At 58.4% G+C, this 27,528-nt stretch overlaps 2 protein-coding genes and 1 long non-coding RNA gene across 3 annotated transcripts in view; 2 read left to right on the forward strand and 1 right to left on the reverse strand.

The window, feature by feature from the left end:
• Positions 1 to 17,945, reverse strand: part of CHD3 (chromodomain helicase DNA binding protein 3) — a gene marked incomplete at its 5' end in the record, with an annotated part of 43,536 nt that extends 25,591 nt beyond the window's left edge. The window contains 11 exons of the mRNA XM_083881573.1: positions 260 to 474; positions 1,443 to 1,640; positions 2,635 to 2,865; positions 3,818 to 3,996; positions 5,042 to 5,180; positions 5,970 to 6,100; positions 6,684 to 6,922; positions 7,525 to 7,649; positions 8,454 to 8,642; positions 9,089 to 9,207; positions 17,873 to 17,945. Coding sequence (XP_083737699.1) covers positions 260 to 474; positions 1,443 to 1,640; positions 2,635 to 2,865; positions 3,818 to 3,996; positions 5,042 to 5,180; positions 5,970 to 6,100; positions 6,684 to 6,922; positions 7,525 to 7,649; positions 8,454 to 8,642; positions 9,089 to 9,207; positions 17,873 to 17,945 — 1,838 coding nt within the window. The remainder of the gene's footprint in view (positions 1 to 259; positions 475 to 1,442; positions 1,641 to 2,634; positions 2,866 to 3,817; positions 3,997 to 5,041; positions 5,181 to 5,969; positions 6,101 to 6,683; positions 6,923 to 7,524; positions 7,650 to 8,453; positions 8,643 to 9,088; positions 9,208 to 17,872) is intronic.
• An 83-nt stretch (positions 17,946 to 18,028) lies between these two features.
• On the forward strand, positions 18,029 to 21,153 carry LOC310921416. The gene is made up of 2 exons (XR_014592134.1): positions 18,029 to 18,143; positions 19,633 to 21,153. It is a non-coding gene; the product is annotated as an uncharacterized lncRNA (long non-coding RNA).
• Positions 21,154 to 24,119: 2,966 nt separating this feature from the next.
• Positions 24,120 to 26,473, forward strand: NAA38 (N-alpha-acetyltransferase 38, NatC auxiliary subunit). Its single transcript, XM_083881501.1, has 3 exons — positions 24,120 to 24,200; positions 24,948 to 25,125; positions 26,000 to 26,473. Exons 1-3 carry the CDS (start codon positions 24,162 to 24,164, stop codon positions 26,092 to 26,094), a joined length of 312 nt encoding a protein of 103 aa, XP_083737627.1. The 5' UTR covers positions 24,120 to 24,161; the 3' UTR covers positions 26,095 to 26,473.
• The last annotated feature ends 1,055 nt before the right edge of the window (positions 26,474 to 27,528 follow it).

A 27,528-nucleotide genomic window follows, 5' to 3' on the forward strand; every position in this document is an offset into this window, starting at 1 on the left:
TGGAGGACCCAGGGGTGCCCAGAATGTCCCCACGGGTGTCACCAATGTCCCCAAACCCCTCCCTCGGCCACACCCCTCCATCCCCCCCTCATCCCTGGGGATTTTGGGGTGCCCTGGGGGTCCCCTGGGTGCTGAGGGTGCCCTTAGAGAACCCACAGATGTCCAGAATGTCCCCACGGGTGTCCCCAAACCCCTCCCTCGGCCCCAAACCCCTCCATCCCCCCACCCCGGGTATTTTGGGGTGCCCCGGGGTCCCCACCTGTGGTTGATGATGCGGTGCACCGTCATCCACTCGGGTTTGATCCCGTAGCGGTAGAACCTCTCCTCCATGCCCCCGAAAAGGGGGTCCCCCCCGGCCCCCCGCTTCTCGCTCTTGGGGTCATCGTCCCCGGAGCCGTAATCCAGGGGAGGGGGCTCGTCCATGTCGTTCTTCCGCTGGTAGTTCCGGTACATCACCAGGTGGAAGATCTCCAGCTGTGCCCCGAAATCAGAGGGGGAGACCACAAAGTTACAGGGGAACAGCCCAAAGTTAGAGGGGAACACCCCAAAGTTAGAGGGGAATACCCCAAAATTAGATAGAGCATCCCAAAGTTAGAGGGGAACACCCAAAAGTTAGAGGGGAGACCCCAAAGTTAGAGAGGGACACCCCAAAGTTAGAGGGGAACGGCCCAAAGTTAGAGGATAATACCCCAAAATTAGAGGGAGACACCCCTAAATTAGACGGGGACACCCCAAAGTTAAATGGGGAAACCTCAAAGTTAAAGGGGGACACCCCAGAGTTACAGGAAGCATCACAAAGTTAGAGAGAATCACCCTAAAGTTAGAAGGGAATATCCCAAAATTAGAGGGAAACACCCCAAAATTAGAGGGGGTGTCCCAGAGTTAAGGGGAGCATCCCAAAATTAGAGGGAATCACCCCAAAATTAGACAGACCATCCCAAAGTTGGAGGGAGCGCTCCAAAGTTAAAGGGGAGCATCCGAGAATTAGAAGGAATCACTCCAAAATTAGCAGGCAGCACCTCAAAGTTGAGGCCCCTCAGTTGTCCAGCTGACCCCCTGAGGTTTTGGGGTCCCCCCAGGTGTTTTTGGGGTCCCCTCGGGTGTTTGGGGTCCTCTCCAGGTGTTTTGGGGCCGTACCTGCAGCTCCTTGATCCAGGAGCAGTGCCAGTAGGACACTGAGCTCCACTCATGCAGACCCCAGCTGTTCCCCCATACTTTGGGGTGTTCCCCCATATTTTGGGTTGTTTCCCTGGGTTTTTGGGGTATCCCCCCCGGTGTTTTGGGGTCCCCTCAGGTGTTTTGGGGCCGTACCTGCAGCTCCTTGATCCAGGAGCAGTGCCAGTAGGACACTGAGCTCCACCCATGCAGACCCCAGGTGTTCCCCCATACTTTGGGGTCTCCCCAGGGTTTTTGGGGTCCTCCCAGGTGTTTTGGGGCCGTACCTGCAGCTCCTTGATCCAGGAGCAGTGCCAGTAGGACAGCCCCACCCACTTGACGAAGAACTCTCTCTCGGAGCGGCCCTGCAGGGCCTGGGGGGGCCCCTCCTGGGCCTGGGGGGCTCCGGGGGCGGCCACGGGGGCGGGGGGCTCCCCCCAGCGCCAGTAGAGGATCTTCTGGACCCGCCCCTTCAGCACCGGGCACTGCGGGGACAGCGGGGACATTGGGGACATCGGGGACAGCGGGGACATCAGGGACATTGGGGACATTGGGGACATCGGGGACATTGGGGACATTGGGGACATCGGGGACATTGGGGATGTTGGGGACATCAGGGATGTTGGGGACATTGGGGACACTGAAGGGGTGTGGCCCCCACCAGGCACATGAGGGGAGACAGGGCTGTGCCCCGAGGGGGGGCCCCGAGCTGTCCCCATGAGCCCAAAGTGTCCCCCGGTATCCCCACAATGTCCCCATGGGTTCCCTCTGTGTCTATAATCACCCCATGTCCCTGTGTCCCCCTATGTCCCTGTGTCCTCCTATATCCCCACAGTGTCCCCCCATGTCCCCACGGTGTCCCCATGCCCCCACAGTGTCCCTGTGTCCCCCATACCCCCTTAGTGTCCCCATGCCCCCACACTTCCCCATACCCATGTCCCCACAGTGTCCCCATGCCCCCATAACCCCCATACCCCACAGTGTCCCCATAGTGTCCCCATCTCCCCACAGTGTCCTCATGTCCCCACAGTGTCCCTGTGTCCCCATAACCCCATGTCCCCACAGTGTCCCCATGCCTCCACATCTTCCCATATTCCCATGTCCTCCCATATCCCCCCATGCCCCTGTGTCCCCATAGTGTCCCTATGTCCCCCTATCACCCCTGTGTCTCCCCATCACCCCTGTGTCCCCCCATGTCCCCACAGTGTCCCCATGTCCCCACACCTCCCCATATCCCCCCATCACCCCTGTGTCCCCCGGTGTCCCCCCATATCCCCACAGTGTCCCCATATCCCCCCATCACACCGTGTCCCCCATAACCCCATATCCCCCCAGTGTCCCCATGCCCCCACACCTCCCCATATCCTCATGTCCTCCCATGTCCCCACAGTATCCCCATGTCCCCACACCCCCCCATATCCCCATATCCCCCTGTGCTCCCCCGTGTCCCCCAGTGTCCCCATGTCCCCCGGGCCGTACCGTGCAGCGGGGACAGAGCCACTCTCCGTTGGGGACCTCGGGCAGGGGCGGGTTGAGGCAGTGGATGTGGTAGGAGGACACGCAGGCGTCGCAGCACAGCAGCTCCCCGCCGTCCTTGCACACCCGGCAGTACTCCATGTGGTCGTCCTCCTCCTCCTTCTCGCCCTCCTCCTCCTCCTCTTCCTCCTCCTCCTCCTCCTCCTTGGCCTCCCACTGCACGCCCTCCTTCTCCTGGGGACGGGGATGGGGGTCAGGGACAGCGGGGGGACAGTGACCCCAAAGGGACACCAAGAACTCCAGGGAATGGCCCCAGAACAGCCCCAGGGACACCCAAAACTCCAGGAAATGGCCCCAAAACAGCCCCAGGGGCACCCAGAGCTCGGGAAAATGGCCCCAGAACAGCCCCAGGGACACCCAAAACTCCAGGAAGACCCAAAACTCCAGGGAATGGCCCCAGAACACCCCCAGGGACACCCAGAACTCCAGGGACACCAAATACTCCAGGGGATGGCCTGAAAACCCCAGGGAATGGCCCCAAAACAGCCCCAAGCGACTCCCACAATGCCCTTAGGGACCCCAACCCCTTCCAGGATGACCCCAGGGACCCCCAATCCCCTCACACTGCCCCCAATTCCCTCAGGACACCCCCAGTGCCCCCCAGTCTTCTCCCAGTGCCCCCAATCCCCTCCCAGAGCCCCCCAATCCTCCCCCAGAGCCCCCCAATCCCCTCAGGATACCCCCAGTGTCCCCCAATCCCCTCCCAGAGGCCCCCAATCCCCTCCCAGTGCCCCCATTGCCCCCCAATCACCTCCCAATCCCTTCAGAACACCCCCAGTGCCCCCCAATCCCTTCCCAATCCCTTCAGGACATCCCGAGTGCCCCCCAATCCCCTCCCAGTCCCTCCCAGTGCCCCCCAATCCCCTCCCAGTGTCCCCCAATCCCTTCCCAACCCCTCACAGTGCTCCCCCAGTGCCCCCCAACCCCCTCAGGACACCCCCAGTGCCCCCAATACCCCTCTAATGCCCCCCAATCCCCTCCCAATCCCCTCAGAACACCCCCAGTGCCCCCCAATCCCTTCCCAATCCCCTCAGAACACCCCCAGTGCCCCCCAGTCCCTTCCCAATCCCCTCAGAACACCCCCAGTGCCCCCCAGTCCCCCCCAGCCCCCCGGGCCCCAGCTCACGCAGTGGGGGCAGCTCCAGCGGCCCTCGGGGGCGCGGTCCAGCTCGGGGTCCAGGCACACCAGGTGGTAGGCGCGGGGGCAGGTGTCGCACAGGATGATCTCCCCGCCCTGCTGGCACACCTCGCAGTAATCCTGGTGGTCTGTCTCGTAGCCATCGCCCTCCTCCTCCGGGCCCGGCCCTGCGGGGACATCAGTGTCACTGGCACTGCTGTCACTGTGTCACTGTGTCACCCTGTCACTGTGTCATTGCTGTCACTGGTGTCACTGTGTCACTGGTGTCACTGGTGTCATTGGTGTCATTGGTGTCACTGTGTCACTGTGTCACTGTGTCACTGTTGTCACCCAGCACGTGGGGGGCGATCAGAGGGTGTGGAAGGGCAGTGGAGGCACTGGGGACATGGGGACATTGGAGACAGGGATGGGGACACTGGGGACACTGGGGACACTGGGGATGGAGGCACTGGAGATGGGGGCAATGAGGACACAGATGAGGACACGGGGACACTGGGGACATGGTGACACTGGGGATGGAGGCACTGGGGACAGGGGGACACTTGGGGATGGGGACTCTGGGGACGCTGGAGACACTGGGGACAGGGATGGAGACACTGGGGACACTGGGGACACAGGGACACTAGGGATGGGGACATGGGGACACTGGGGATGGCGACACTGGAGATGGGAGGCAATGGGGACAGGGATGGGGACATGGGGACACTGGGGACAGGGATGGGGACATTGGGGACCCTGGGCACAGGGATGGAGACACAGGGACAGGGCTGGGGACACGGGCCTGGCTTGAGACATGGGAACAGGGCTGGGGACACAGGGACAGGGCTGGGGACATGGGAACAGGGCTGGGGACACAGTGACAGGGTTGGGGACAGGGCCACACCCCTCAGAGTCCCCCACGGGCTGGGGACACCCCTGGCCACCACCACCACACCTCCAGGACAGCGCCCCCCGCCCCGCTCACGGGCTGGGGACACCCGTGGGGGGGCTTGGGGACCCCGGGTGACACCCTGGGGACACTTGGGGACGTCTCACCGTGCGCGGGCACCACGCCCGTCCCCACGGGGCCGCGCTCCCGGCCCGGGCCGGCGCCGGGGGCTGCAAGGAGAGACGGAGGGGAGGGGACACGGGGGGCGTCACCATCGCCCGGGGGGGGGGGGCGCCAGGTGGTGGCACTTGGGGACAGCTCGGGGACAATGGGGAGAGGCTCACCCTTCTTCTTCTTGCGGCCGGGGCGGCCCCGTTTGAGCTTCTTGAGGCGCGGCGTGGCGGGGTCGGGGCGGGGGGCGGCCCCCAGAGCCCCCGGGCTCTCGGCGTCAGACTCCTCCTCGGCCTCGCCGGCGTCCTCGCTCTGGGAGGGGACAGCGGGGACAGGGGGGACAGTGGGGGATAGAAGGGGACAGTGGGGGACAGTGGAGGATAGAAGGGGACAGTGGGGACAGCGGGGGACAGTGGGGACAGCAGGTCACCAGGGGACATCATGGACATCAGGGACAAGCGCCCCATCCCATGTGCCCGTCCTCAGTGTTGCTGTCCCTGGATGTCCCCACTGCCAGTGCTCCCAGTGTCCCCCTGTCGTGTCTCCCAGTGTCCCCAGTGCTCCCAGTGTCCTCCTGTCCTGTTCCCCAGTGCTCCCAGTGCCCCATGTCCCTGATCCCTCAGTGTCCCCAGTGTCCCCAGTGTCCCCCAGTGCCCCCCTGGCCTGTCCCCCAGTGTCTCCAGTGCCTGCATGCCGCTGTCCCTCAGTGTCCCCAGTGCTCCCAGTGTTCCCAGTGCCCCCCTGTCCCATCCCTCAGTGTCCCCAGTTTCCTCCAGTGTCCCCAGTGTCCCCCAGTGTCCCCAGTGTCCCCCTGTCCTGTTCCCCAGTGCTCCCAGTGCCCCATGTCCCTGATCCCTCAGTGTCCCCAGTGTCCCCCTGTCCCATCCCTCAGTGTCCCCCAGTGTCCCCAGTGTCCCCCAGTGTTCCCAGTGTCCCCCTGTCCCATCTCTCAGTGTCCCCCAGTGTCCCCAGTGTCCCCCTGTCCTATCCCCCAGTGTCCCCAGTGTCCCCCAGTGTTCCCAGTGTCCCCCTGTCCCATCCCTCAGTGTCCCCCAGTATCCCCAGTGTCCCCAGTGTCCCCAGTGTCCCCAGGGGACGCACCGAGCTGCTCTTCTTGCGTTTCCCCCCCAGCACTCCCAGTTTGATCTTGAGCGGCGCCATCTTCCTGCCCTTCATCTTCCTCTTCAGCTCGGGCACCCGCGGGCTCTTGCTGCGCTTCTTGTGCCCGGGGCCTGGGGGGCACGGGGGTCAGGGACCCCCAGACCATCATAGGGACTCCCCAGGGACCCCCAAACCACCCCAGGGATCCCTCACACCACCCCATGGACCCCTAGGCCACCCCGGGACCCCCCAACCATCACAGGGACTCCCAAACCATCATAGGGGACACCCCATGGAACCCTCACACCACCACAGGGACCCCCCCAAACCACCCCAGGAACCCCCAAACCACCCTGGGGATCCCCAAACCATCACAGGGACCCTCCAAATCACCCCAGGGACCCCCAGACCATCATAGGGGACACCCCAAACCACCCCAGGGACACCCAAACCACCACAGAGACCCTCAAACCATCACAGGGGACATCTCAAACCACCCCAGGGACACCCATACCATCACAGGGACACCCAAACCACCCCGGGACCCTCAAACCATCACAGGGGACACCTCAAACCACTCCAGTGACCCCCCCAAACCCCACCAGAGACCCGCCCAAAACCCCTCCAGGACCCCCCAAACCCTGCCAGTGACCCCCAAACTCCCCCCAAACCACCCCAGGGATGACCCCCAGGGGGTTGAGGACCCCAGCCCACCTTTCCCCTCCTTGGTCTTGGCCTTGCGCAGGGGCGGGGGCGGCGCCTCGGGGGCCACGGCGGCCACGGCGGCCGACACCTGCTCGGCCACTGCGGCCGCTGCCGCCGCTGCAGCCGCGGCCACGGCGGCGGCCGAGCCCTTGAAGGGGTTGTTGGCGCTGAACTCCCTCCACTTGGCCCCCAGGATGGTCATCATCTTGGACATGGGGATTTTGGGGTTCTTCTTGGCGATCAGGGGCCTGCGGGAGGGAAAAGAGAAAAGGGAAAGGGGTGGGATGTGGGGGAAAGAGGGAGGGAAGGTTTGTCCGTTCTGGGGTGGGCGGATGGTCGTGGAGTGTCCTGGGGTGGGCCAGGATGATCCCGGGGTCACTCAGGATCTTTGGGGTCACTCGGGATCCTGGGATAGCCCTGAGGTCACTCAGGATCCCCAGGGTCACTCAGGATCCAGGGATGATCCTGGGGTCACTCGGGATAGCCCTGAGGTCACTCAGGATCCCCAGGGTCACTCGAGATCCTGGGATGTCCCCATGGTCACTCAGGATCTTTGGGGTCACTCAGGATCCTGGAATAGCCCTGGGGTCACTCAGGATCTTTGGGGTCACTCGGGATCCCCATGGTCACTCAGAGTCTCTGGGGTCACTCAGGATCCCAGGATGGCCCCGGGGTCACTCAGGACCCTCAAAGCATCTCTGTGTGTGTCCACACAGGTCCCTGAGGTGCCCCCAAACACTCAGAGGGACCCCCAGGACCCCTGGGGTGCCCCAAACACCCAGAGGGACCTCCAGGAGCCCCAAACACCCAGGGGGACCCCCCAGGACCCCCAGGGTGCCCCCAGCCCCACCTCATGAACTGGCTGAAGGCCTTGTAGTTGGTGAGGGTGTGATAATCCTCCTCGGTGAAGACGTGGTCCACGTCCTCCAGCCCCCAGGCCCCCAACAGCTGCGCCGAGGACTTCTGCTCCACCGCCTGCCCGGGGACACCAGGGGGACACCAGGGGACACCAGGGGACACCAGGGGACACCAGGGGACATGAGGGACACCAGAGACACAAGGGACAGCAGGGGGAATAAGGACACCAGGGGGACACCAGGGGGACATGGGGGACACCAGGGACACCAGGGGGACATGAGGGACACCAGGGGACACCAAGGACACCAGGGGACATGAGGGACACCAGGGGACACCAGGGACACCAGGGGACATGAGGGACGCCAGGGGACACCAAGGACACCAGGGGACATGAGGGACACCAGGGGACACCAGGGACACCAGGGGACATGAGGGACGCCACAGACACCAGGGGGGACACAAGGAGGACACCAGGAGGGACACCACAGACACCAGGATGGGGAGGAGCACCAGGAACAGGGACAGAGAGGAGGAGGAGAAGCAAACACGTCACCTGCTGGGACCCCCAAAGGTCCCAACGTGAGACGTGGGACCCCCACCAGGGACCAGAGGGGAGATGGGACCCCCCATGGGCACCTGAGGGGGTTTGGGACCCCCATGGACACCTACACAGGGGATGGGACACCCCTGGGACCCCAATTAAGACCCCAGACAGTGACAGAACCCCCTCACAGGCTTTGGGACCCTCACAGGACCCCCCACAGGTTTTGGGACCCCATGAGGACCCCGCACAATGACAGAACCCCCCCAAGTGTTGGGACCCCCACAGAACCCCCATTTCCCTGCACAGGCCAGGACTGAGGGGAGCCCCCAGTGTCCCCCACACCTCAGGGTGCCCCTCCCCGGGCGGGGGGATCATACCTTGACCTTCTGCCCCCCGTCATCGTCGGCCTTTTTCCTCCTCTTGGTTTTCTTCTCCTTCTTCTCGCGGTGCTTCCTCCGCCGCTTCCGTGCCGCCCCTCCCGAGTCGCTGCCGCCGCTCTCCGACTTCTCCCGGTACTCCTCGCGGGGGTACTCGTCCTGCTCCGAGCCCAGCTCGTCCTCGCTCACCTGGGGCACCCCAAAACCTGTCACTGTCCCTGAGAACCCTCCTCAGTGACCCTGAGACCCCCTGAGCCACACCAGGGCCCCCCATCCCGGTACTCCTCACAGGGTTACTCATCCTGCTCTGAGCCCAGCTCGTCCTCGCTCACCTGGGGCACCCCAAAATCACCCCAAAACTGTCACTGACACCCTGAGACCTCCTGTATCACACCCTGAGGCCTGTCCCTGACCCTGTCTCCATGTCCCTGACCCCACCCATTGTCCCCAGCCCCTGTCACCTGTCCCTGTGCCCCTGACCCCAGCCCCTGTCCCCAGCCCCATTGTCTCCAGCCCCTGTCACCTGTCCCTGTGCCCCTGACCCCACTCTCACTGTCCCCAGCCCCTGTCACCTGTCCCCGTGTCCCTGTCCCCATCCCCACTGTCCCCAGCAGGGCACAGCCAGCAGCTCTCACCAGTTTTTTCCGTTTCCGGGGTTTTCCGGGTTTGTTTTCCTTCTGTTTCCGGGGGCCCCTTTTCTTCTTCTTCACCCCCAGGGCCCCCTCGAGGCCTCGTAGCAGCTCCTCGTCACCATCTGTGGGGACATGGAGGCCTCAGCCTTGGGGACAGGGACAGGATGGGGACAGAGATGGGGACAGGGACAGGCCCCGCAGCAGCTCCTCGTCACCATCTGTGGGGACATGGAGGCCTCAGCCATGGGGACAGGGACAGGATGGGGACAGAGATGGGGACAGGGACAGGCCCCGCAGCAGCTCCTCGTCACCATCTGTGGGGACATGGAGGCCTCAGCCATGGGGACAGGACAGGATGGGGACAGGGACAGGATGGGGACAGGGACAGGGGACAGGGGACAGGACAGGGACAGGCCCCACAGCAGCTCCTTGTCACCATCCGTGGGGACATGGAGGCCTCAGCCATGGGGACAGGGACAGGATGGGGACAGGGACAGGATGGGGATGGGGACACGATGGGGACAAGGACACAACAGGGACAGGGAAAGAGGCAGGGGACAGGGACAATGGCTGTGCCAGAGCCCCTCCACAGCCACAAGGATGGTGACAACCAGCAAGACAGGTGACAAGTGACACTGTTAAAGCCCCTGGATGGTGACAAACAGCAAGACAGGTGACAAGTGACACTGGTAAAGTCCCTGGATGGTGACAAACAGCAAGGGACAGGTGGCCACACTGAGGTCCCCAGGATGGTGACACAGAGACAGGTGACCATGCTGAGGTCCCACTGATGGCCTGAAGGTGACAAGGGACATGCCACTATCCCCTTCCACAAAGAGATGAGAGCCCCAGTGACCTTTTAACCCCTTTTTTCACCCCAAACCAACTCTCAGCCTCAGATGGAATATTTGGGGGAAAAAACCAATTTTTTGGGCAAACTGAAGGATAACAAAAGCAGCAGCCACAGCCCGAGGCCTCTCCACCAACGGTACCACAACAACCACTCCCAGCAGGGGAAAAAAAGGAAAAATCCACGGGAATTAGGGGTGTTCTCACTGGAGTCTGTTTTCCCGCGTGTTTTGGGGTGAAAGGACTGGATTTAGGGATATTTGGGGTGACTCCAATGTCTTTTATCCCACTGGAAATCTCCCATCCCCACAGCGGGGTGTTCCATGGATGTGGAGCTGCCGGCACAACCCCACTGGGATTTCTTTTCCCACGAGAAGCCCCTTTTTCCTCAGTTTTATTCCCAAAACAAGGAGGGACCAACTGCTCAGCACAGAGGGGGACAGCTGTCACTGTCTGGGGACAGCAGTGTCACTGTGACAGTGACCAAACCCCAGTGACACTGTGACAGCGACCAAACCCCAGTGACACTGTGACAGTGACCAAACACCAGTGACACTGTGACAGTGACCAAGTGATGGCAGAGGATTCCCTGACCCTCACATGGGGACAGCAGTGTCACCAACTGCCAGCAGAGGAGTCCCCAACCCCTCACATGGGGACAGCAGTGTCACTGTGACAGTGACCAAACACCAGTGACACTGTGACAGTGATCAACCGCCAGCTCTCACTCTGGGGACAGCAGTGTCACCAGCTGCCAGCAGAGGAGTCCCCAACCCCTCACATGGGGACAACTGTGACAGTGACCAAACCCTGGTGACAGTGACCAACTGATGGCAGAGGATTCCCTGGTGCTCACTCTGGGGACAGCAGTGTCACCAACATCCAGCAGAGGATTCCCTGACCCTCACATGGGGACAGCAGCGTCACTGTGACAGTGACCAACTGCCAGCTCTCACATGGGGACAGCAGTGTCACTCTGACAGTGACCAAACACCAGCAGAGCGTTCCCCAGCTCTCACTCTGGGGACAGCAGTGTCACCAACTGCCAGCAGAGGATTCCCCAACCCCTCTCACAGGGACACTGTGACAGTGACCAAACACTGGTGACACTGTGACAGTGACCGAGTGATGGCAGAGGATTCCCTGACCCTCACATGGGGACACTGTGACACTGTCACAGTGACCAAACACCAGCAGAGGATTCCCTGACCCTCACACGGGGACAGTGGTGACACTGTGACAGTGACCAAGTGATGGCAGAGGATTCCCCAGCCACTGGGCCCAGGGGACAGCAGTGTCACTGTGACAGTGACCAAACACCAGCAGAGCATTCCCCAGCTCTCACTCTGGGGACAGCAGTGTCACCAGCCTCCAGCAGAGGATTCCCCAACCCCTCACTTGGGGACAACTGTGACAGTGACCAAACCCCAGTGACACCGTGACAGAGACCAAGTGATGGCACAGGATTCCCTGGTGCTCACTCTGGGGACAGCAGTGTCACCAGCAGTGTCACTGTAACAGTGGCCAAACACCAGTGTCACCGTGACAGTGACAAAACACCAGCAGAGGATTCCCTGGTGCTCACTCTGGGGACAGCTGTGTCACCGTGACAGTGACCAAACACCAGTGGCACTGTCACAGTGACCAACTGATGACAGAGGATTCCCCAACCCTCACATGGGGACAGCAGTGTCACAGTGACAGTGACCAACTGATGGCAGAGAATTTCCCAGCCACTGAGCTCTGGGGACAGCAGTGTCACTGTGACAGTGACCAAACATCAGCAGAGGAGTCCCCAACCCCTCACACGGGGACAGTAATGTGACAGTGACCAAACACCAGTGACACTGTGACAGTGATCAACCGCCAGCTCTCACTCTGGGGACAGCAGTGTCACCAGCTGCCAGCAGAGGAGTCCCCAACCCCTCACATGGGGACAACTGTGACAGTGACCAAACCCCGGTGACAGTGACCAAGTGATGGCAGAGGATTCCCTGGTGCTCACTCTGGGGACAGCAGTGTCACCAACATCCAGCAGAGGATTCCCTGACCCTCACATGGGGACAGCAGCGTCACTGTGACAGTGACCAACTGCCAGCTCTCACATGGGGACAGCAGTGTCACCAGCCTCCAGCAGAGGATTCCCCAACCCCTCTCACGGCACGGCACGGGGACAGCGGTGTCACACACACGGGGACAGCGGTGTCACACACACGGTGACGGTGACGGTGACCAACCGCCAGCAGAGGATTTCCCAAGCCCTTGGCCCAGGGCCACCGGCATCCCCCGTGTGTGTGTGACACCGTGTGACACTGTGTGACACCGTGTGACACTGTGTGACACTGTGTGACAGCGGCCACCGCGCCCTCCCCGGGGCGGTGACACCGCGCCCGTGTCACCGTGTCACGGCCCGGCTTGTCCCCGCTTTGCCTCGGGGGGTGACACGGAGGGGACAGGAGGGGACAGGAGGGGACAGTGTCACCCGCTGTCACCGCGGGGAGGGCAGCCCGGTGTCCCCAGGGGAGCGGGGAGGGGACAGACACACACAGACACACAGACACACAGACACACAGACACACAGCCAGGGCAGAGGGAGGTGACAGCGGGGAGGGGACAGACACACACACACACACACACACACACAGACACACACACAGACACACAGACACACACACAGACACACAGCCAGGGCAGAGGGAGGTGACAGCGGGTGCCAGGGTTGGCGTGGGGACAGGAAGCAGCACCCGGCGCCGCCGGGGTCACATTCCAGCCCTAATCCCTTGGCACCGCCGCCTGCCAGCCCCGGGCCGGGCGCCGGGACCACCGGCGGCGCCGACCCCCGATTTAAAATAAACCTGAAAATCTCCTTTTTTTAATTTAATTTTAACCATGGCGGCAGCGCCGAGGCCCAGCCCGCCCTACACACACACACACACATTCCCCAACCCCCTCCCCGCGCTCTCCTCCCTTTCCAAAATTCCCTTTTTTTTTTTTGTATTTTTGCTGTTTTTTAGCCCCAAACCATCACCTGGGGGTGTTGCCGGGGACGCGCGGCCGCTGGCGGGGATGAAGCCCGAGCTCGGCATTTTTTTGGGGTGTTTCCCCTTTTTTTTTTTTTTAACCCCCTAATTCTATTTTTTTTTTTTTTTCTCCCCCCCCTTTTATCATCGGACATGCGCGGGGAGCGTTGGCAAAGCATCAACCAGAATTTTCCATACACGTGATGCTCCCACTCCCCGCACCTCGAGAAAGAGAAAAATTAAAAAAAAATTAAAAATTAAAAAATAAAAATCTGCCCAGGGAGGGATGAAATCCTAAAGTAAACCCCCCTCCTTGAGTGGATTAAGAGAGAGAGAAAAATGGTGGAAATTGTAAAAGAAATGGTGAAAAGAGAAAGGAAAGGAGGGGGGAGAGAGGTGGAAAAATGGAAAAAATGTAGCGAAAACCACAATAAAAAAAAATAGAAAAAAAAAAAGAAAAAGGGGGAGTGATTCCGGCAAAGGGGAGGAAGGAGTTGGAACAAAGAAAAGAGGGAGGGGAGCTCCAAAATGGGGGGAAAAGGGAAAATAAAAAAACTGGGGGAAGAGGCACAGCGGGACTTGAGGCGCCGCTTCCCCCGCGCTGGAAAAATCCCCGATTTTGGGTTTTTTTGGGGTGTTTTCACCCGGTTTTCCCGCTGCTCCTGAGGCTGGAGCAGCCGGCCAGGCCTTTGCTCCGGAACTTGGTGCCAAGTGTGGAAAAAATCTCAAGTTTAGGTTTGATTTTTTAGGGTTTTTTTGTTTTTAAATCGGTGGGGTTTGGGTGTTTCCCCCTCCCCAGCCCGGCTCCTCTATTGTTCTCCGCTGGGATGGGCTGGAAACGGCAAAAATCGGGGAAAAAGGATAAAAAAAACCAAAAAACCAACAAGTTTTCGGCTGTGGAGGAGGAGGAGGAGTTGTTTTCCCGCTGGGAAAAGGGGGAAAAAGTGAATTTTCACCTCAAATTCGAGCAAAGGGGTGGATGGAAAGAGAGAGGCTGATCCTGGGGGGGAAAAGGTTAAAAATGGGCAAAATTTCTGCTCTAGGGAGGGAAAAGTTAATAAAAATAGGGGTTTGGGGGGGGTTAAGGGGAGTAAAAGTCAAAAAAAAAGGGGATTTGGGTTGTTTTGAGAGGGAAAAGGGTTTAAAAAATGGGGATTGGGGCTGTTTTGAGAGGGAAAAGGATAAAAAAAATGGAGATTGGGGGTGGTTTTTTGGGGTAAAAGTTTTAAAAAGTGAATTTAGGGCCGGTTTGGGGGTGTCTGGGTGTCCCACACGGAATATTTGAGGGATCAGAGGAAAAATAATTTGTGAATTGGGCAAAAAAATCCAGAAAAAGGCAAAGGAAAAGGCCGGGGAAGCGGCGGGTGAGGGAAACATGGATGGAAGGTGAGATTTGCCCATTTCTGGGGAAAAAAAGGGGATAAAAATCCGAATTTATTAATTTTTGAGCTTTCCTGGGAAAGTGGGAGCTTCAAAATCAGAGTGTGCCCATTTCTGAGCCTTTTGGAGGGGGTTAAAATCCAAATTTGCCCATTTTTTTGAGCTTTTTTGTGAGCTCTGCCGTCCAGATGTGCCAATTCTCTGCGGGAGGAAAAATTCCCAAATTTACTCGGTTTTTTAACAATTCTGGGGAAAAGCAGGAGTTTGAAATCCAAAATTACCCATTTCTAAGCTTTTCCAGAAACGCAAATTGTTCTAAAATCTGAATTTAGAATCGTTTTTGGGAGCTCCAAAATCCACTTTTACCCATTTCTGAGCATCTGGGGGCAAAAAAAAAAGGAGTTTAAAATACAAATTTACCAATTTCTGGGCATTTCAGGGCCAAGGAAAAGGTTCCAAACCCCAGATTTAACCAAATTCTAAGCGTTTAATGGGGGAAAGGGGGAATTAACCCCCAAATTTATTGATTTATAACGTTTTTCAGAAAAAAATAAAGCTTCTAAAATCTGAATTTATCCACTTCTGAGCTTTTTCAAAGTGAGTGGCTTCACTTTAAAGCTGTTTTTTTTTTTTAACCAAACTGACCCCTCTGGGCTTTGAGATGCTTTTTCCCCTCATCTGGGAAAAAAAAATAATCCAAGAAATTTATTTCAGAGGGGGGAAAAAAGTTTTAATTTTGTCTCCCGGGTGGGAATTGGCAGATCCTGGGGACAAGGGTCACACCTGAGGCCATCGGCACCCAAACACCTCAAAACGGAGTCAAAACAAACATTTCAGAACCTGGAAGGGGGAAAACAACCCTCAAAATGAGGTAAAATAACTGATTCAGGTCCTGGAAGGGGAAAAACGAGCCCCCAAACATCTCAAAATGTGGTGAAACAATTGATTTAGGTCCTGGAAGGGGAAAAACAACCCACCCAAACATCTCAATGTGGGGTGCAACAGCCAACCTGGGTCCTGTCAGGTGCATAACAGCCCCAAACACCCCACAAAACAGCCACTCTGGGTCCTGTCAGATGCACAGCAACGCCTGTCACCTCATATGAAGGGGTCAGCACCCACTTTGGGTCCTGGCAGAGACATCCACCCATCATCACCCCATAAAAAGGGCCCAGCATCCACTTCGGGTCCTGGCAGGGAACACCCAGCCCCTGTCACTCCCTTCTATGGGGTCAGCACCCACTTTAGGTCCTGGCAGGGACATCACCCCACATCATGGGGTGCAACACCCATGTTAGGTCCTGTCAGGGATACAACAGTCCCTGTCATCCTCACTGAGGGGTCAGCACCCACTTTGGGTCCTGGCAGGGAACATCCAGCCCCTGTCACCCCACATGAAGGGGTCAGCACCCACTTTGGGTCCTGGCAGGGAACACCCAGCCCCTGTCACTCCCTTTTATGGGGTCAACACTCACTTTGGGTCCTGGCAGGGACATCCACCCATCATCACCCCATATAAAGGGCCCAGCACCCACTTTGGGTGCTGGCAGGGATGTAACAGCCCTTGTCACCTCACACGAAGGGGTCAACACCCACTTTGGGTCCTGGCAGGGAACATCCAGCCCCTGTCACCCCACATGGAGGGCCCAACACCCACTTTGGGTCCTGGCAGGGACATCCAGCCGCCGTCAGCCGTGTCCCCTCAGCCCCAGTGAGGGCTGGACGTTGTCCCCACACACGGGTGACACTCGCGGTTGTTTACAAACACCTCCCTCCCCTCGCGGCCCTCATGGCCCGGCCCCGGGGCGGCGGGAAACGCTGAGGGGACGGCGGGGATCATCAGAGGGCCCGGGACTGCGGGAGGAGCTGAGGGCACCGGGGAGGGGTCAGGGGGTCTCTGGTATCTCAGGGAGGAGCTGAGGGCACCGGGGAAGGGGCTCAGGGGGTCTCTGGTATCTCAGGGAGGAGCTGAGGGCACCGGGGAAGGGGCTCAGGTGGTCTCCAGGAGGAGCTGAGGGCACCGGGGAAGGGGACAGGGGGTCTCCGGTACCTGAGGGGACAGTGGGGCTCAGGGGGTCCCCGGGAGGAGCTGAGGGCTCCGGGGAAGGGGCTCAGGGGGTCCCCGGTAGCTGAGGGGACAGTGGGGCTCAGGGGGTCCCCGGGAGGAGCTGAGGGCTCCGGGGAAGGGGCTCAGGGGGTCCCCGGTAGCTGAGGGGACAGTGGGGCTCAGGGGGTCCCCGGGAGGAGCTGAGGGCACCGGGAAGGGGCTCAGGGGGTCCCCGGTAGCTGAGGGGACAGTGGGCCTCAGGGAGCCCCGGTAGCTGCGGGCGGCCCCGGCAAAGCTCTGAGGGCCTGGGGGCACACCGGGGGTCTCGGGGGTCCTCCCGGTACTTGCAGGAAGCTCCGGCACAGGTGAGTTTTGGGGAGGGGGTCTCGGTACCTGCGGGAAGCGCTGAGGGAGCGGGAAAGGGGAGCTCGGAGGGCGGGCCCGGGGAAGGGCTGAGGGGGCTCGATGAGCTCCGGGGGAGCGTTCGGGGGTCCCGGTACCCCCGGGGGGCTCTGAGGGGTCACTCGGGGGTCCCGGTACCCCCGGGATGCTCTGAGGGGTCACTCGGGGGCCTCGGTACCCCCGGGATGCTCTGAGGGGTCACTCGGGGGTCCCGGTAACCGCGGGATGCTCTGAGGGGTCACTCGGGGGTCCCGGTAACCGCGGGAAGCTCTGAGGGGGGTTCGGGGCTGGGGGGCACTCGGGGGTCCCGGTCGTTCCTCTGGGAAGCTCTGAGGGCTCGGGGTGGGTCACTCGGGGGTCTCAGCGGTACCCCCGGGAAGCTCCGAGGGGTCACTCGGGGGGGTCCCGGTGGTTCCTCCAGGAAGCTCTGAGGGGTCACTCGGGGGTCTCAGCGGTTTCCCCGGGGAAGTTCTGAGGGCCCGGGGTGGGTCACTCGGGGGATATCCCGCCATCAGCGGGAATCTCTGAGGGCTCAGGGGGCAGCTCCGAGGGGTCACTCGGGGGTCCCGGTGGTTACCCCGGGAAGCTCTGAGGGCTCGGGGTGGGTCATTCGAGGGTCCCGGGCAGCTCTGAGGGCTGAGGGCGGGTCACTCGGGAGTCTCAGCTGTTACCCCGGGCAGCTCTGAGGGCTCGGGGTGGGTCATTCGAGGGTCCCGCCATCAGCGGGAATCTCTGAGGGCTCACAGGGGGGAGCTCCGAGGGGTCACTCGGGGGGTCCCGCCATCAGCGGGAATCTCTGAGGGCTCGGGGTGGGTCACTCGGGGGTCTCAGCGATACCCCCGGGCAGCTCTGAAGGCTCGGGGTGGGTCACTCGGGGGATATCCCGCCATCAGCGGGAATCTCTGAGGGCTCTGGGTGGGAATCTCTGAGGGCTCAGGGGGCAGCGCCGAGGGGTCACTGGGGGGGTCTCGGAGGTTCCTCCGGGAATCTCTGAGGGCTCTGGGTGGGAATCTCTGAGGGCTCTGGGTGGGAATCTCTCAGGGCTCAGGGGGCAGCGCCGAGGGGTCACTCGGGGGGTCCCGGCGGTACCTGCGGGCGCCTCCGGCGGCCCGGGCGCGGCGGGCGCGGGCGGCGGCGGCGGCGGCGGCGGCAGCGGGGCCGGGGCCGGCCCGGCGAAGATGTCGGGGGCCCCTCGATGCCCGGCTAAAAGCGCGGCGGCGGCGACGGCGGCAGCGGCGGCTGGATCTTCCTCCTCCTCTTCCTCGTCGTCCTCCTCGTCGTCGTCCTCCTCGTCCCCCTCGGACACCGCCATCTCCTCCTCCTCCTCCTCGTCCTCCCTCAGCGGGGACGCCATGGCGGGGTGAGGGGCGGGGGGGACCCTCGGCGTGCGCCGCTCCCGCCGCCCCCAAAGCGCTGAGGGGAGCGGCGGGGAGAGCACCGGGAGAAGGGGGGGGCTCGGCTCGGGCAAGGCGTGAGGGGGATAAAAACTGAGGGAGGGGCGGCCAAGGGGCGACCCCCCCCGGGCCGGGCCCGGCGGGGCCGCGCGGGGGGCGCGGGGGGGGCGGCGGCGATGGGCTGAAAAACGGCCGGATCGGTTAAAAATCGCCTGAGGGCGCGGGAGGCGGCGGGCGGCGGGACGGCGCCGGCAGCGAAAATGGCCGCCCCGGGTGTAATTTTAAAATAAACCCCCCCCACCAACACCAAACACACAAAAAAAAAAAAAAAAAAAAAGAGAGAGAGAGAGAAAAGAAAGGAAAAAAAAATTATAATAATAAAAAACACACCCCGGTAAGTGTTATTTTGAGGGGGGGGGGGGGGAAGGGGTGAAAAATATGGAGAAGGGAGGGGTTAAAAATGAGGGGAAAATGGGGGGGTGGTGCCCCCCCTTCCCTCCTTGAGGGGATATAAAAAAAAAGCGCAAAATGGCCGAATGAAGGGTTTTTTGGGTTTTTCTTTTTCTTTTAAAGTTGCCCCACACACACCTTGGGGGAGGAAAGAGGGTGAAAAAGAGAGGGGGGGAAAAAAGGCGACAAAACGCACAAAAAAAAAAAATAAAAAATATAAAAAGCGACAAAACCCGACCCGCGGAAAGGGGGAGGGGAGTTAAGGAGGGGTGGAAAAAAAATTTAAATTAATATTTAAAAAAAAACACAACAACAACAAAAAGGAAGGGGAAGCTGTTGAGGGGAAAGAATGAAAGAAATAAAGGGTGAGGATTGAAAAAAAAAAGGAGTTAAATTGGAGGGGAGAGGGAGGGAGAAATGAAAAAAAGAGGTGGAAAAATGGAAAAAGGGAGGCAAAAAGGGGTAAAAATCGACATGAAAATTTCAAAAAGGGGGGAGAAGGAACGGGGAGGAAAAAGGAGGGAAATCGAGCCTTAAAAATGGATATGGCAAAAGAGGAGGGTCAAAAATAAACGTTAAGATTTCAAAAGGGAAGGGAATGAAAAAAAAACGTTAAAAAGAAACAAAAATGGAAAGGGCTGAAAAGGGTAAAAATCGACATAAAAAAAAAAAAGTGGCTGAAAACCTTAAAAAAATCAACCGTGCGACGTAAAAAAAAAAAAAAATTTAACAAGACCCACAAAAAAAATTCTTTAAAAACCACTAAAAATCAAAAATCAAACCCTCAAAAAAATATAAAAATACTAAAAACCCAAAGCTCCCCCCAACCCACCCCCCCCCAAAAAAAAAAAAAACACCAAACGATTTCTGCTACAACCCGAGCGGGCGAATAATAATAATCCTCATCCTGCTCATTTTTTAGGGTATTTTTGGTCGCTTTGGGGACCTCATTAATGAGATTTTTGTTGATTTTTTTTTTTGCTTTTTTCCCCCCTCGTCCCGCAGATCTCGGCTCGGCGAGGGACAATATTTGTGCGGGGGGGGAAACCCGAAGCTGAAGATTTTTTTTTTTCTGCATAAAACAAAGATGGCTGCGGTAAATTATTTCTTTTTTTTTTTTTCTTTCTGCTTTTTTTTTTTTTTTTCCTTCTCTTTCTCCTTATTCTTCCTTCCCCCCCCCTCCTTCCTTTCACTCCCATAAAAATATTTCGGGGGGGGATTAATCAGTACTCATGCTCAGTGTGACATCAGCATAAATTGTTAAAGGTTAACTAGTTCCATACTCGTCACGCTTCCCCTTTTTTATTTATTTAAAAAAAAGGAAAAAAATTTACGCGTTTTTCACCCATTTCTCCTCCCCCTTCCCCCTCCCTCGGTGATTTTAAACACGCACTTTAAAAAAAATTATATATATATATATATATATATTAAAAGCAAAATTTTTTAATTTTTTTTGTTCTTTCTCCCTCCCTCCTCGACTTTGAAATACTTGGGAAGGGAGTGGTTTGGTGGGTTGGGTTTTGGGGTTGGTTTTTTTGCTCTTTTTTTTTTTTTTTTTTCTTTTGGGTGTTTTTTTTTTCTCTCTTTTTTTGGAGTTTCTTGAAGGCTGCAGAGAGGAAGAACAAAAAAAAAAAAAAGGAAAAAAAAAGGGGGGGTTTATAAGGATTAAAAAAAAAAGGTTGAGGAAGAGGTTGGAAAGATGGAGGTGGGATTAAAAAAGATTGGGAAAAGAATAAAAAAATGATTGAAAAGGGATAAAAATTATTGAAAAGAAATTTAAAAAAAAAATCAAAAGGAAGTTAAAAAATTGAAAGGGAATAAAAATTTGAAAAGGAATTTTAAAAAATTGAAAAGGGAAAAAGATTGAAAATGGGGAAAAAAAAGATTGGGGAAGGGGAAAAGATTAAAAGGGGGAAAATATTGAAAAAGAGAAAAAACTGAAAAACAGAAAAAGGCTTAAAAAGGGGGGAAAATTGGAAAAGGGAGAAATATTGGAAAAGGGGAAAAAATTGAATAAAAATATTGGAAAAGGGAAAAAAGGAATAAATAATGTTGGAAAAGGGGAAAGGATTTTGAAATATGAAAGAGGAAAAATGTTGAGAAAGGAAAAAAAATGGTTAGGAAATAAAAAAGGTTGAAAAGAAAATTATTTCCAAAAAAAGATTGGAAAAGGAAAGAAGATCAAAAAACTGAGGAGGGAAAAAAAGGAAAAAAAATTAAAAGGGAAAATAAAAAATGGAAAGAAGATTCAAAAGAGGGAAAAATCCTAAAAAACAGGAAAAATACTTTAGAACAGGGAAAAATATTTAAAAAGTGGGCAAGAATCAAAAATAGGGGAAAAGATTCAAAAAGAGTTAAAGGGATGGAAAAATATTCTAAAAAGAGAAGAGAAAATGTTAAATGAAGGAGGAAAAAAGATTGAAAAAGGCACAAATTAAGAAGAAGGGAGCAAAAAAAGCATGAAAAAAGTTTTAAAAATATTGAAAAAGGGGAAAAAATCAAAAAATAAAAAGAAAATATTAAAAAGAGGAGAAAAAAGGGTTTAAAGTTCCCTCAAACTCAGGCCAAACCCTCCCCAAAGGTGAAATGGGTGAATTTGAGGGTTTTTAGGGGGTGAATTTTCCCAAAATGTTCCAAAATCACCCCAAACCCCCCAGGCCGTGCCTGTCCCTCCTCCCCTTGTGGAGCTTTGCTGCTTTTTTTTTTTTTTTTGTCTTCCTGTTCCTTTTTGGGGCTTTTTAGCCCCAAAACTCTGGGGTTGATACATTGGGGGAGCAATTTAACCCCCAGCAGGTGATTTTAGCCCAAAATGGGGTAAAAAACACTCAAAGTTTGGGGGGTTTATCTCATTTGGGTGTTTTTTTTTACCCAAAAGTTGCTCCTGGTTGTTGTGACCCGGCAGGAGGAACCGCCAGTGACCCCAAAATGTCCCCAAATCCTTGTGTGACACCATGAGAACCCCAAAATCCCCCAAAATGTCCCCAAAACCTTCTTGTGACACCCCAAGAACACCTAAATCCTCCCAAATTCCCTCCAAAACCTTCCTGTGACACCCCAAAATCCCCCAAAACCTTCTTGTGACACCCCAAGAACCCCAAATCCCCCCCAAAACCTTCCTATGACACCCCAAGATCTGGGTGACCCCCAGATCCCAAAGGTGACGACATTTTTGAGTCTCTTTGTGGCTTTTGTCACCCTGATCCCTCCCCCAGGGAGATTTTTTGGGATGTTTTCCTCTTTTTTGCCCATTTTTCCCTCTGTTTGGTGGCTCTGCTGCTTCTCACACCCCCTCGGTCACCCGTGTGTCACCATGTCACCATGTCACTGTGTCACCCTGGGGTGTTTCTGTCACTGTCACACCCCGGAGTGACCCCCAGTGGCTCCAGGAGGGTGACACTGTCCCTTGTGGTGTCACTGTGAGATGGTGACAGTGTCACCCACCCGCAGCCTTGGGTCACCTGCCACCACCTGTGTCCTGGTGATGGGGACAGTGACAATGGCCTGGTGGGGACAGTGACGGTGGGGACAGTGACAGTGGGGCCACCGCTGGGTGACAGCTGGAGGTGGACAGGGGACAGGGATGGGGACATGGACAAGGGACAGGGGACAGGGATGGGGGACAGGGCACATGGACAAGGGACAAGGGGACATGGACACAGACAGGGATGGGACAGGGGACAGGGACAGGACAGGGATGGGGACAAGGGACAAAGACTGGACACAATGAGACACAGGACAGAGACAGGGGACAGGGATGGGGGACAAGGGACGCAGACAGGGGACAGGGACAGAGGATGGGGACAGGGGACAGGGATGGGACAGAGACAACAGACAGGGACAGGGCATAGGGACAGGGACAGGGATGGGGACAAGGGACAAAGACAGGACACAGACAGGGGACCTGTACAGGGGATGGGAAAAGGGACCAGGGACAGGGATGGGGACAGGGAAAACAGGGGATAGGGACAAGGGGACAGGGATGGGAGACGAGGGGCACAGACAGGGGACATGGACAGGGGATAAGGGACAGGGGACGGGGACAAGGGACAGGGATGGGGACAGGGGACATGGACAGGGGATGGGGACAAGGGACAGGGACAAGGGACAGGGGACACGGACAGGGACAGGGGATGGTGACAGGGACACAGGATGGGGACAGGGGGACGGGGATGGGGGACGAGTGATGCAGACAGGGGACGTGGACAGGGGATGGTGATGGGGACAAGGGACAGGGATGGGGGATAAGGGACATGGACAGAGACAGGGGACAGAGACGGCACAGGGGACATGGACAGGGGACAGGGACACAGACAGGGGACACAAACAGGGGACACAGGGGACATGGACAGAGGTCACAGCTGGGGGACATGGACAGGGACACAGGGACAGATAAGACGGACAGATGGACACAAGGACAGGTGACACAGTCAGACACAGGGACAGGTGACAGACACAGGGACAGGTGACACGGTGACAGGTGACACACACAGCTGTGGGGACACCTGGCAAGGTCAGGTCAGCCTTGGGGACACATCACCGTGCCCCAGGTGACAATGCCAGCACCTGGCGGCCACCCACGGGGACAAACAGCCGGGGCCACCCCCCCGGGCGGTGTCACCCTCTGTCACCCCCGTGGGAATCACCATTGTCACCCCACCTGCCTGGGGGATGTCCCCAAGGAATGTCCCCAAACGTGTCCCCTCCCCCGAGGCTCTGCCACGCCCTTCTTTGACAAAATCTGATTTATTTTGCCTCCAAAAAGCTCCGATTTGTCCCCATAAATTGGGGGGCACCCCCCGGTGTCACCGGGACAGTGGAGATTTGGGGGAGGGGTCCCCAAAATTGATGGGGGACAGGAGAGTCCCCCCAGGGGACAAGGGACCCGCGCGAAGGGACACAAGGGGGGACCCCCAAAAGTGGGGAGGGGGGGGGTCCTGGTGACCCCCAATGTGTGTGGGGGGGGCTGTGAGCCCCTAATTTGGGGGGGAGGAGGAATTTGGGGACCCCAGACCCCCCTGATATCTTGGGGGGGGGGGGTCCCCCATTCCCGCTCTGGGGGTGACGTCATTACCCGCGGCCTCCAGGACCCCTGGGTGTGTGTGGGGAGGGGGTGTCACGGAGGGGAGACCCCCCCAAAAAAGGGGATCCCCGGTCTCCCCCCATCCCCACGACCCCCAGATCTCCCTTCCAGCCCCTCTGGAGCCCCTCCGGCCCCTCCGGAGCCCCCCCGGCCCCTCAGAGCCCCCTCCCCGCACCTGGGGGCCGCTCGGGCCGGGCCCGGGGTCGCCGCCGAGCCCGCGCCGCCCGTCGCCATGGCAACGCCGCCGGAAATCCCGGCCCTGCGCGCCGCGGGGCGTGCCGGGAAACGGAGTCCTTGGTGCAGCGGCTGTGGCGGCGCGGTGCATGCTGGGAAATGTAGTCACGGTTCGAGACCCGTTATTGCTGCCGATGGCGGCGCGCGGTGCACGCCGGGAGCTGTAGTTTGTAGCTCCGCCCCCTGGGCCGCGCCAGGGCTGCCGGGAAGCGGCGCCATCATGGCGGATCCGCCGGAGGAGGCGGGAGGCGGCCCGGCCGTGAGTGGGGGGCCCGGGGGTGTCTATGAGGGGCTTGGGGGGGGGTCTATAGGGGAGTCTGGGGGGCTTTGGGGGGGGCACAGCCCCCTATGAATCCTGGAGGGGGCGGAGGAGGCGGTGGGGCGGATCCAGAGGCCGTGAGGGGCGGTACGGGGGTCCTGAGGGGAGATATCGGGGGGCTGTAGGGATTTTGGGGGGTCTGACTGGGGCAGGGGGGGCTGAGGAGACTCTGAAAACTGCGGGGGGAGATAAAAGAAGTTCTGGGGGTTGTGGGGTGTTCTGAGGGGGGCTTTATGGGGTGGCCATTGGGACCAAGGGGGGCACAGGGGGTGAGGGGAGATTTGGGGGGCTCAGAGGGGCTGAGGGAGGGTTTGGGGGGCCCATAGGGGCGGGGAGGGGGTTTGGGGAGCCACAGGGACTGGGAATGAATTTGGGGGGGGTCCATAAAGGACTGGTGACGGTTTTGGGGGCGCCCATAGGGACTGGGGGGGGGGGGGGCAAAAGACCTGGGAATGAATTTGGAGGACTCATAAAGGACTGAGGGAGGGTTTAGGGGGCTCATAAGTGACTGGGAATGAATTTGGGGGGGTTCATACAGACTGGGGGGCGCTTTGGGGGGGTCCACAGGGGTTGGGGGAGAATTTAGGGGCCCCATACGAACTTGGGGGGCCCATAAGACCTGGGGGGATCCCCTCAAATCCTCCCAAACCCCATCCTGGAGGTTTGGGGGGTCTCCTCCCCACCCAGGAGCCCGGGCCGGGGGTCTCGGGGCCCCCCCGGGGGCGGCAGCGCCTGGAGGCGTTACTGAACCGCAGCCTCCGGATCCGGATGTCGGACGGGCGGACCCTGGTGGGCGCCTTCCTGTGCACGGACCGCCAGAGCAACGTCATCCTGGGCTCGGCACAGGAGTTCCTCAAAGCCGCAGGTCCGGGGGGCTTCGGGGGGTCCTGGGGGGACTTTGGGGGTCCTGGGGGGATTTTGGGGGGTTCTGGGGGGGTTATGAGGGTCTGAGGGGGGTGGGAGTGTGGTAATTCCTGGGATTGAGACAGGAGTTCCTCAAAGCTGCGGGGCTGGGGGGCTTCGGGGGGTCCTGGAGGAGTTTTTGGGAGTCCTGGGGGGAATTTTGGGAGTTTTGGGAGGTCTTGGGGGGGTTCTGAGGAGGGTGGGAGTGTTCCTAAGCTCTGAGCACCAGAGGTATTTCTGGGATTGGGACAGGAATTCCTCAAAGCTGCAGGTCCAGGGGACTTTGGGGGGACTTTGGGGGTCCTTGGGGGGATTTTGGGGGGGTTATGAGGGTCTGAGTGGGGTGGGAGTGTGGTAATTCCTGGGACTGAGACAGGAGTTCCTCAAAGCTGCAGGTCTGGGGGGTTTTGGGGGGTCCTGGAGGAGTTTTTGGGGGTCCTGGGGGAGTTTTGGGGGAGTTATGAGGGTTTGAGGGGAGTGGGAGTGTTCCTAAGCTCCGAGCACCAGAGGAATTTCTGGGATTTGGGCAGGAATTCCTCAAAGCCGTGGGGCTGGGGGGAGTCTTGGGGGTCTTTGAGTTTTATTGAGGAGAATTTGGGTTTTTTGGGGGAGGATTTGGGGTTTTTGTGGGGGGACTTGGAGTTTTTTGGGATGATTTGTGGCTTTTCTGGGAGGATTTGTGTTTTTTTTGTGAAGGAATTAAGAGTCTTTTGGGGGAACTCCAGAGCAGTGGCACCATTCCTGTCACAGCAGTGTCACCGTGGGGGTCGAGGGGGGGTTTGGGGACACTCGAGGACCCCGATTTGGGGGGTCCTGACCCCGTTTTCCCCCTCCAGACGCTTTCCCGGGCAGCGAACCCCGAGTGCTGGGGCTGGCCATGGTCCCCGGGCACCACATCGTGTCCATCGAGGTGGAGCCCCCCTACCCCTGAGAGACCCCAAAAACCACCCCAGGGACCCCCCAGGGCCTCATGGACCACCTGGATGGACCCCAAAACCCTGAGAGACCCCAAAACCCTGAGAGACCCCAAAACCCTGAGACCCCCAAAATGGACCCCAAAACCCTGAGAGACCCTAAAATGGACCCTCAAAAACACCTGAGGGACCCCCCCAGTGCCTCATGGACCCCCCTGGATGAACCCCCCAAACCCTGAGGGACCCCCCCAAAGCTGGGACCCCTCCCAGAATCCATCTGGGGACCCTTTCAATGCCTCAATGACCCCCCCAGAATTTTGGGGATCCCCCCCCTCCCCAAAATGTCCAGGGGGGTTTGAGGGTCCCCAGGGTGTCATTAAAGCCCCCCCTTGGTGATGTTGTCCCCGTGTGACGTTTGTGTGTCCCCCAAAATTCTTGAGCCTCCCCCACAATTTTTTTTCTCCAAATTCCTGGGCTCCCCCTGAATTTTTTCCCCCAAATTTCTGAACCCCCCCAATTTTTTTTCTCCAAATTTCTGATCCCCCCCCCAAATTTTCTTCCCCTCTCAATTCCTGCCCCTCCCCCAAATTTCTAAGCCCCCCCCCAAATTTTTTTTTTCCCCAAAAAATTCGTGCCCCCCTCCCCCCAGTTTTCCCGATCCCCCCAAAATTCCTTCTCCCCCCCATTTCCTCACCCTCCACCCAAATTTCTGCCCCTCCCCCCCCCAATTCCTGACCCCCTCTCCCCCCTCCCCAATTCCCCTCCCCCACGGAGCCGTCGGGCTTTGCCATTAATTTAATCTCAGGTACAAAATAGCTTCTGGGGGGGGGAGGGGAGGGGGGCACCCGCCCCTCCCCCACCCCCAAAAAAACCACCGGGGGGGTCCCGGCGGGGGGGGAGGGGAAGGGGGGACACGGTGGGGGGGGGGAGGGGAGGGGAGGGGGCGGGGCGGCCGCAGGGCCCAGCACCATGATGGGGGTGGGGGGAGGGGCGAGGGGGGTGGGGTGGGGGGTGAGAACCCTCCCCTCCCCCACACCAAAGGTCAGAGGTCACGGGGGTGACGGGGACAAGGGCGGGGTCACCGGGGTGACCGACCCCCCCCTCCCCCACCCCCCTCCAGACCCCTCCCCCCCCCGCGGGAGTCGGGGACCCCCGGCCCGACCCCCCCAATAAATAAAGCGACCCCTCCCCCACCCCCCTCCCCGCGTATAAATTAAAAAAGAGGAAAAAAAAATTAATAAAACCCAAAGAAAAAAAGAAAAATCATTTACAAAAAAAAAAAAAAATCCCAAAAAAATAAAACCAACCCAAAACGAGGCTCGGGGAGGGGGGGAGGGGCACCCCAAGGCCCCTCCCCCTCCCGCGTTGGGGGGGGGGGCCTCCTGTTGCCCCCCCCCCGTTTTTTGGGGGGGGAGGGGGTAGCACAGGCCCCTCCCCCCTTTGCACCATGG

This window comes from Zosterops lateralis (assembly GCF_965231275.1).
Source record: "Zosterops lateralis genome assembly, chromosome: 34".
Lineage (NCBI taxonomy): Eukaryota > Metazoa > Chordata > Aves > Passeriformes > Zosteropidae > Zosterops > Zosterops lateralis.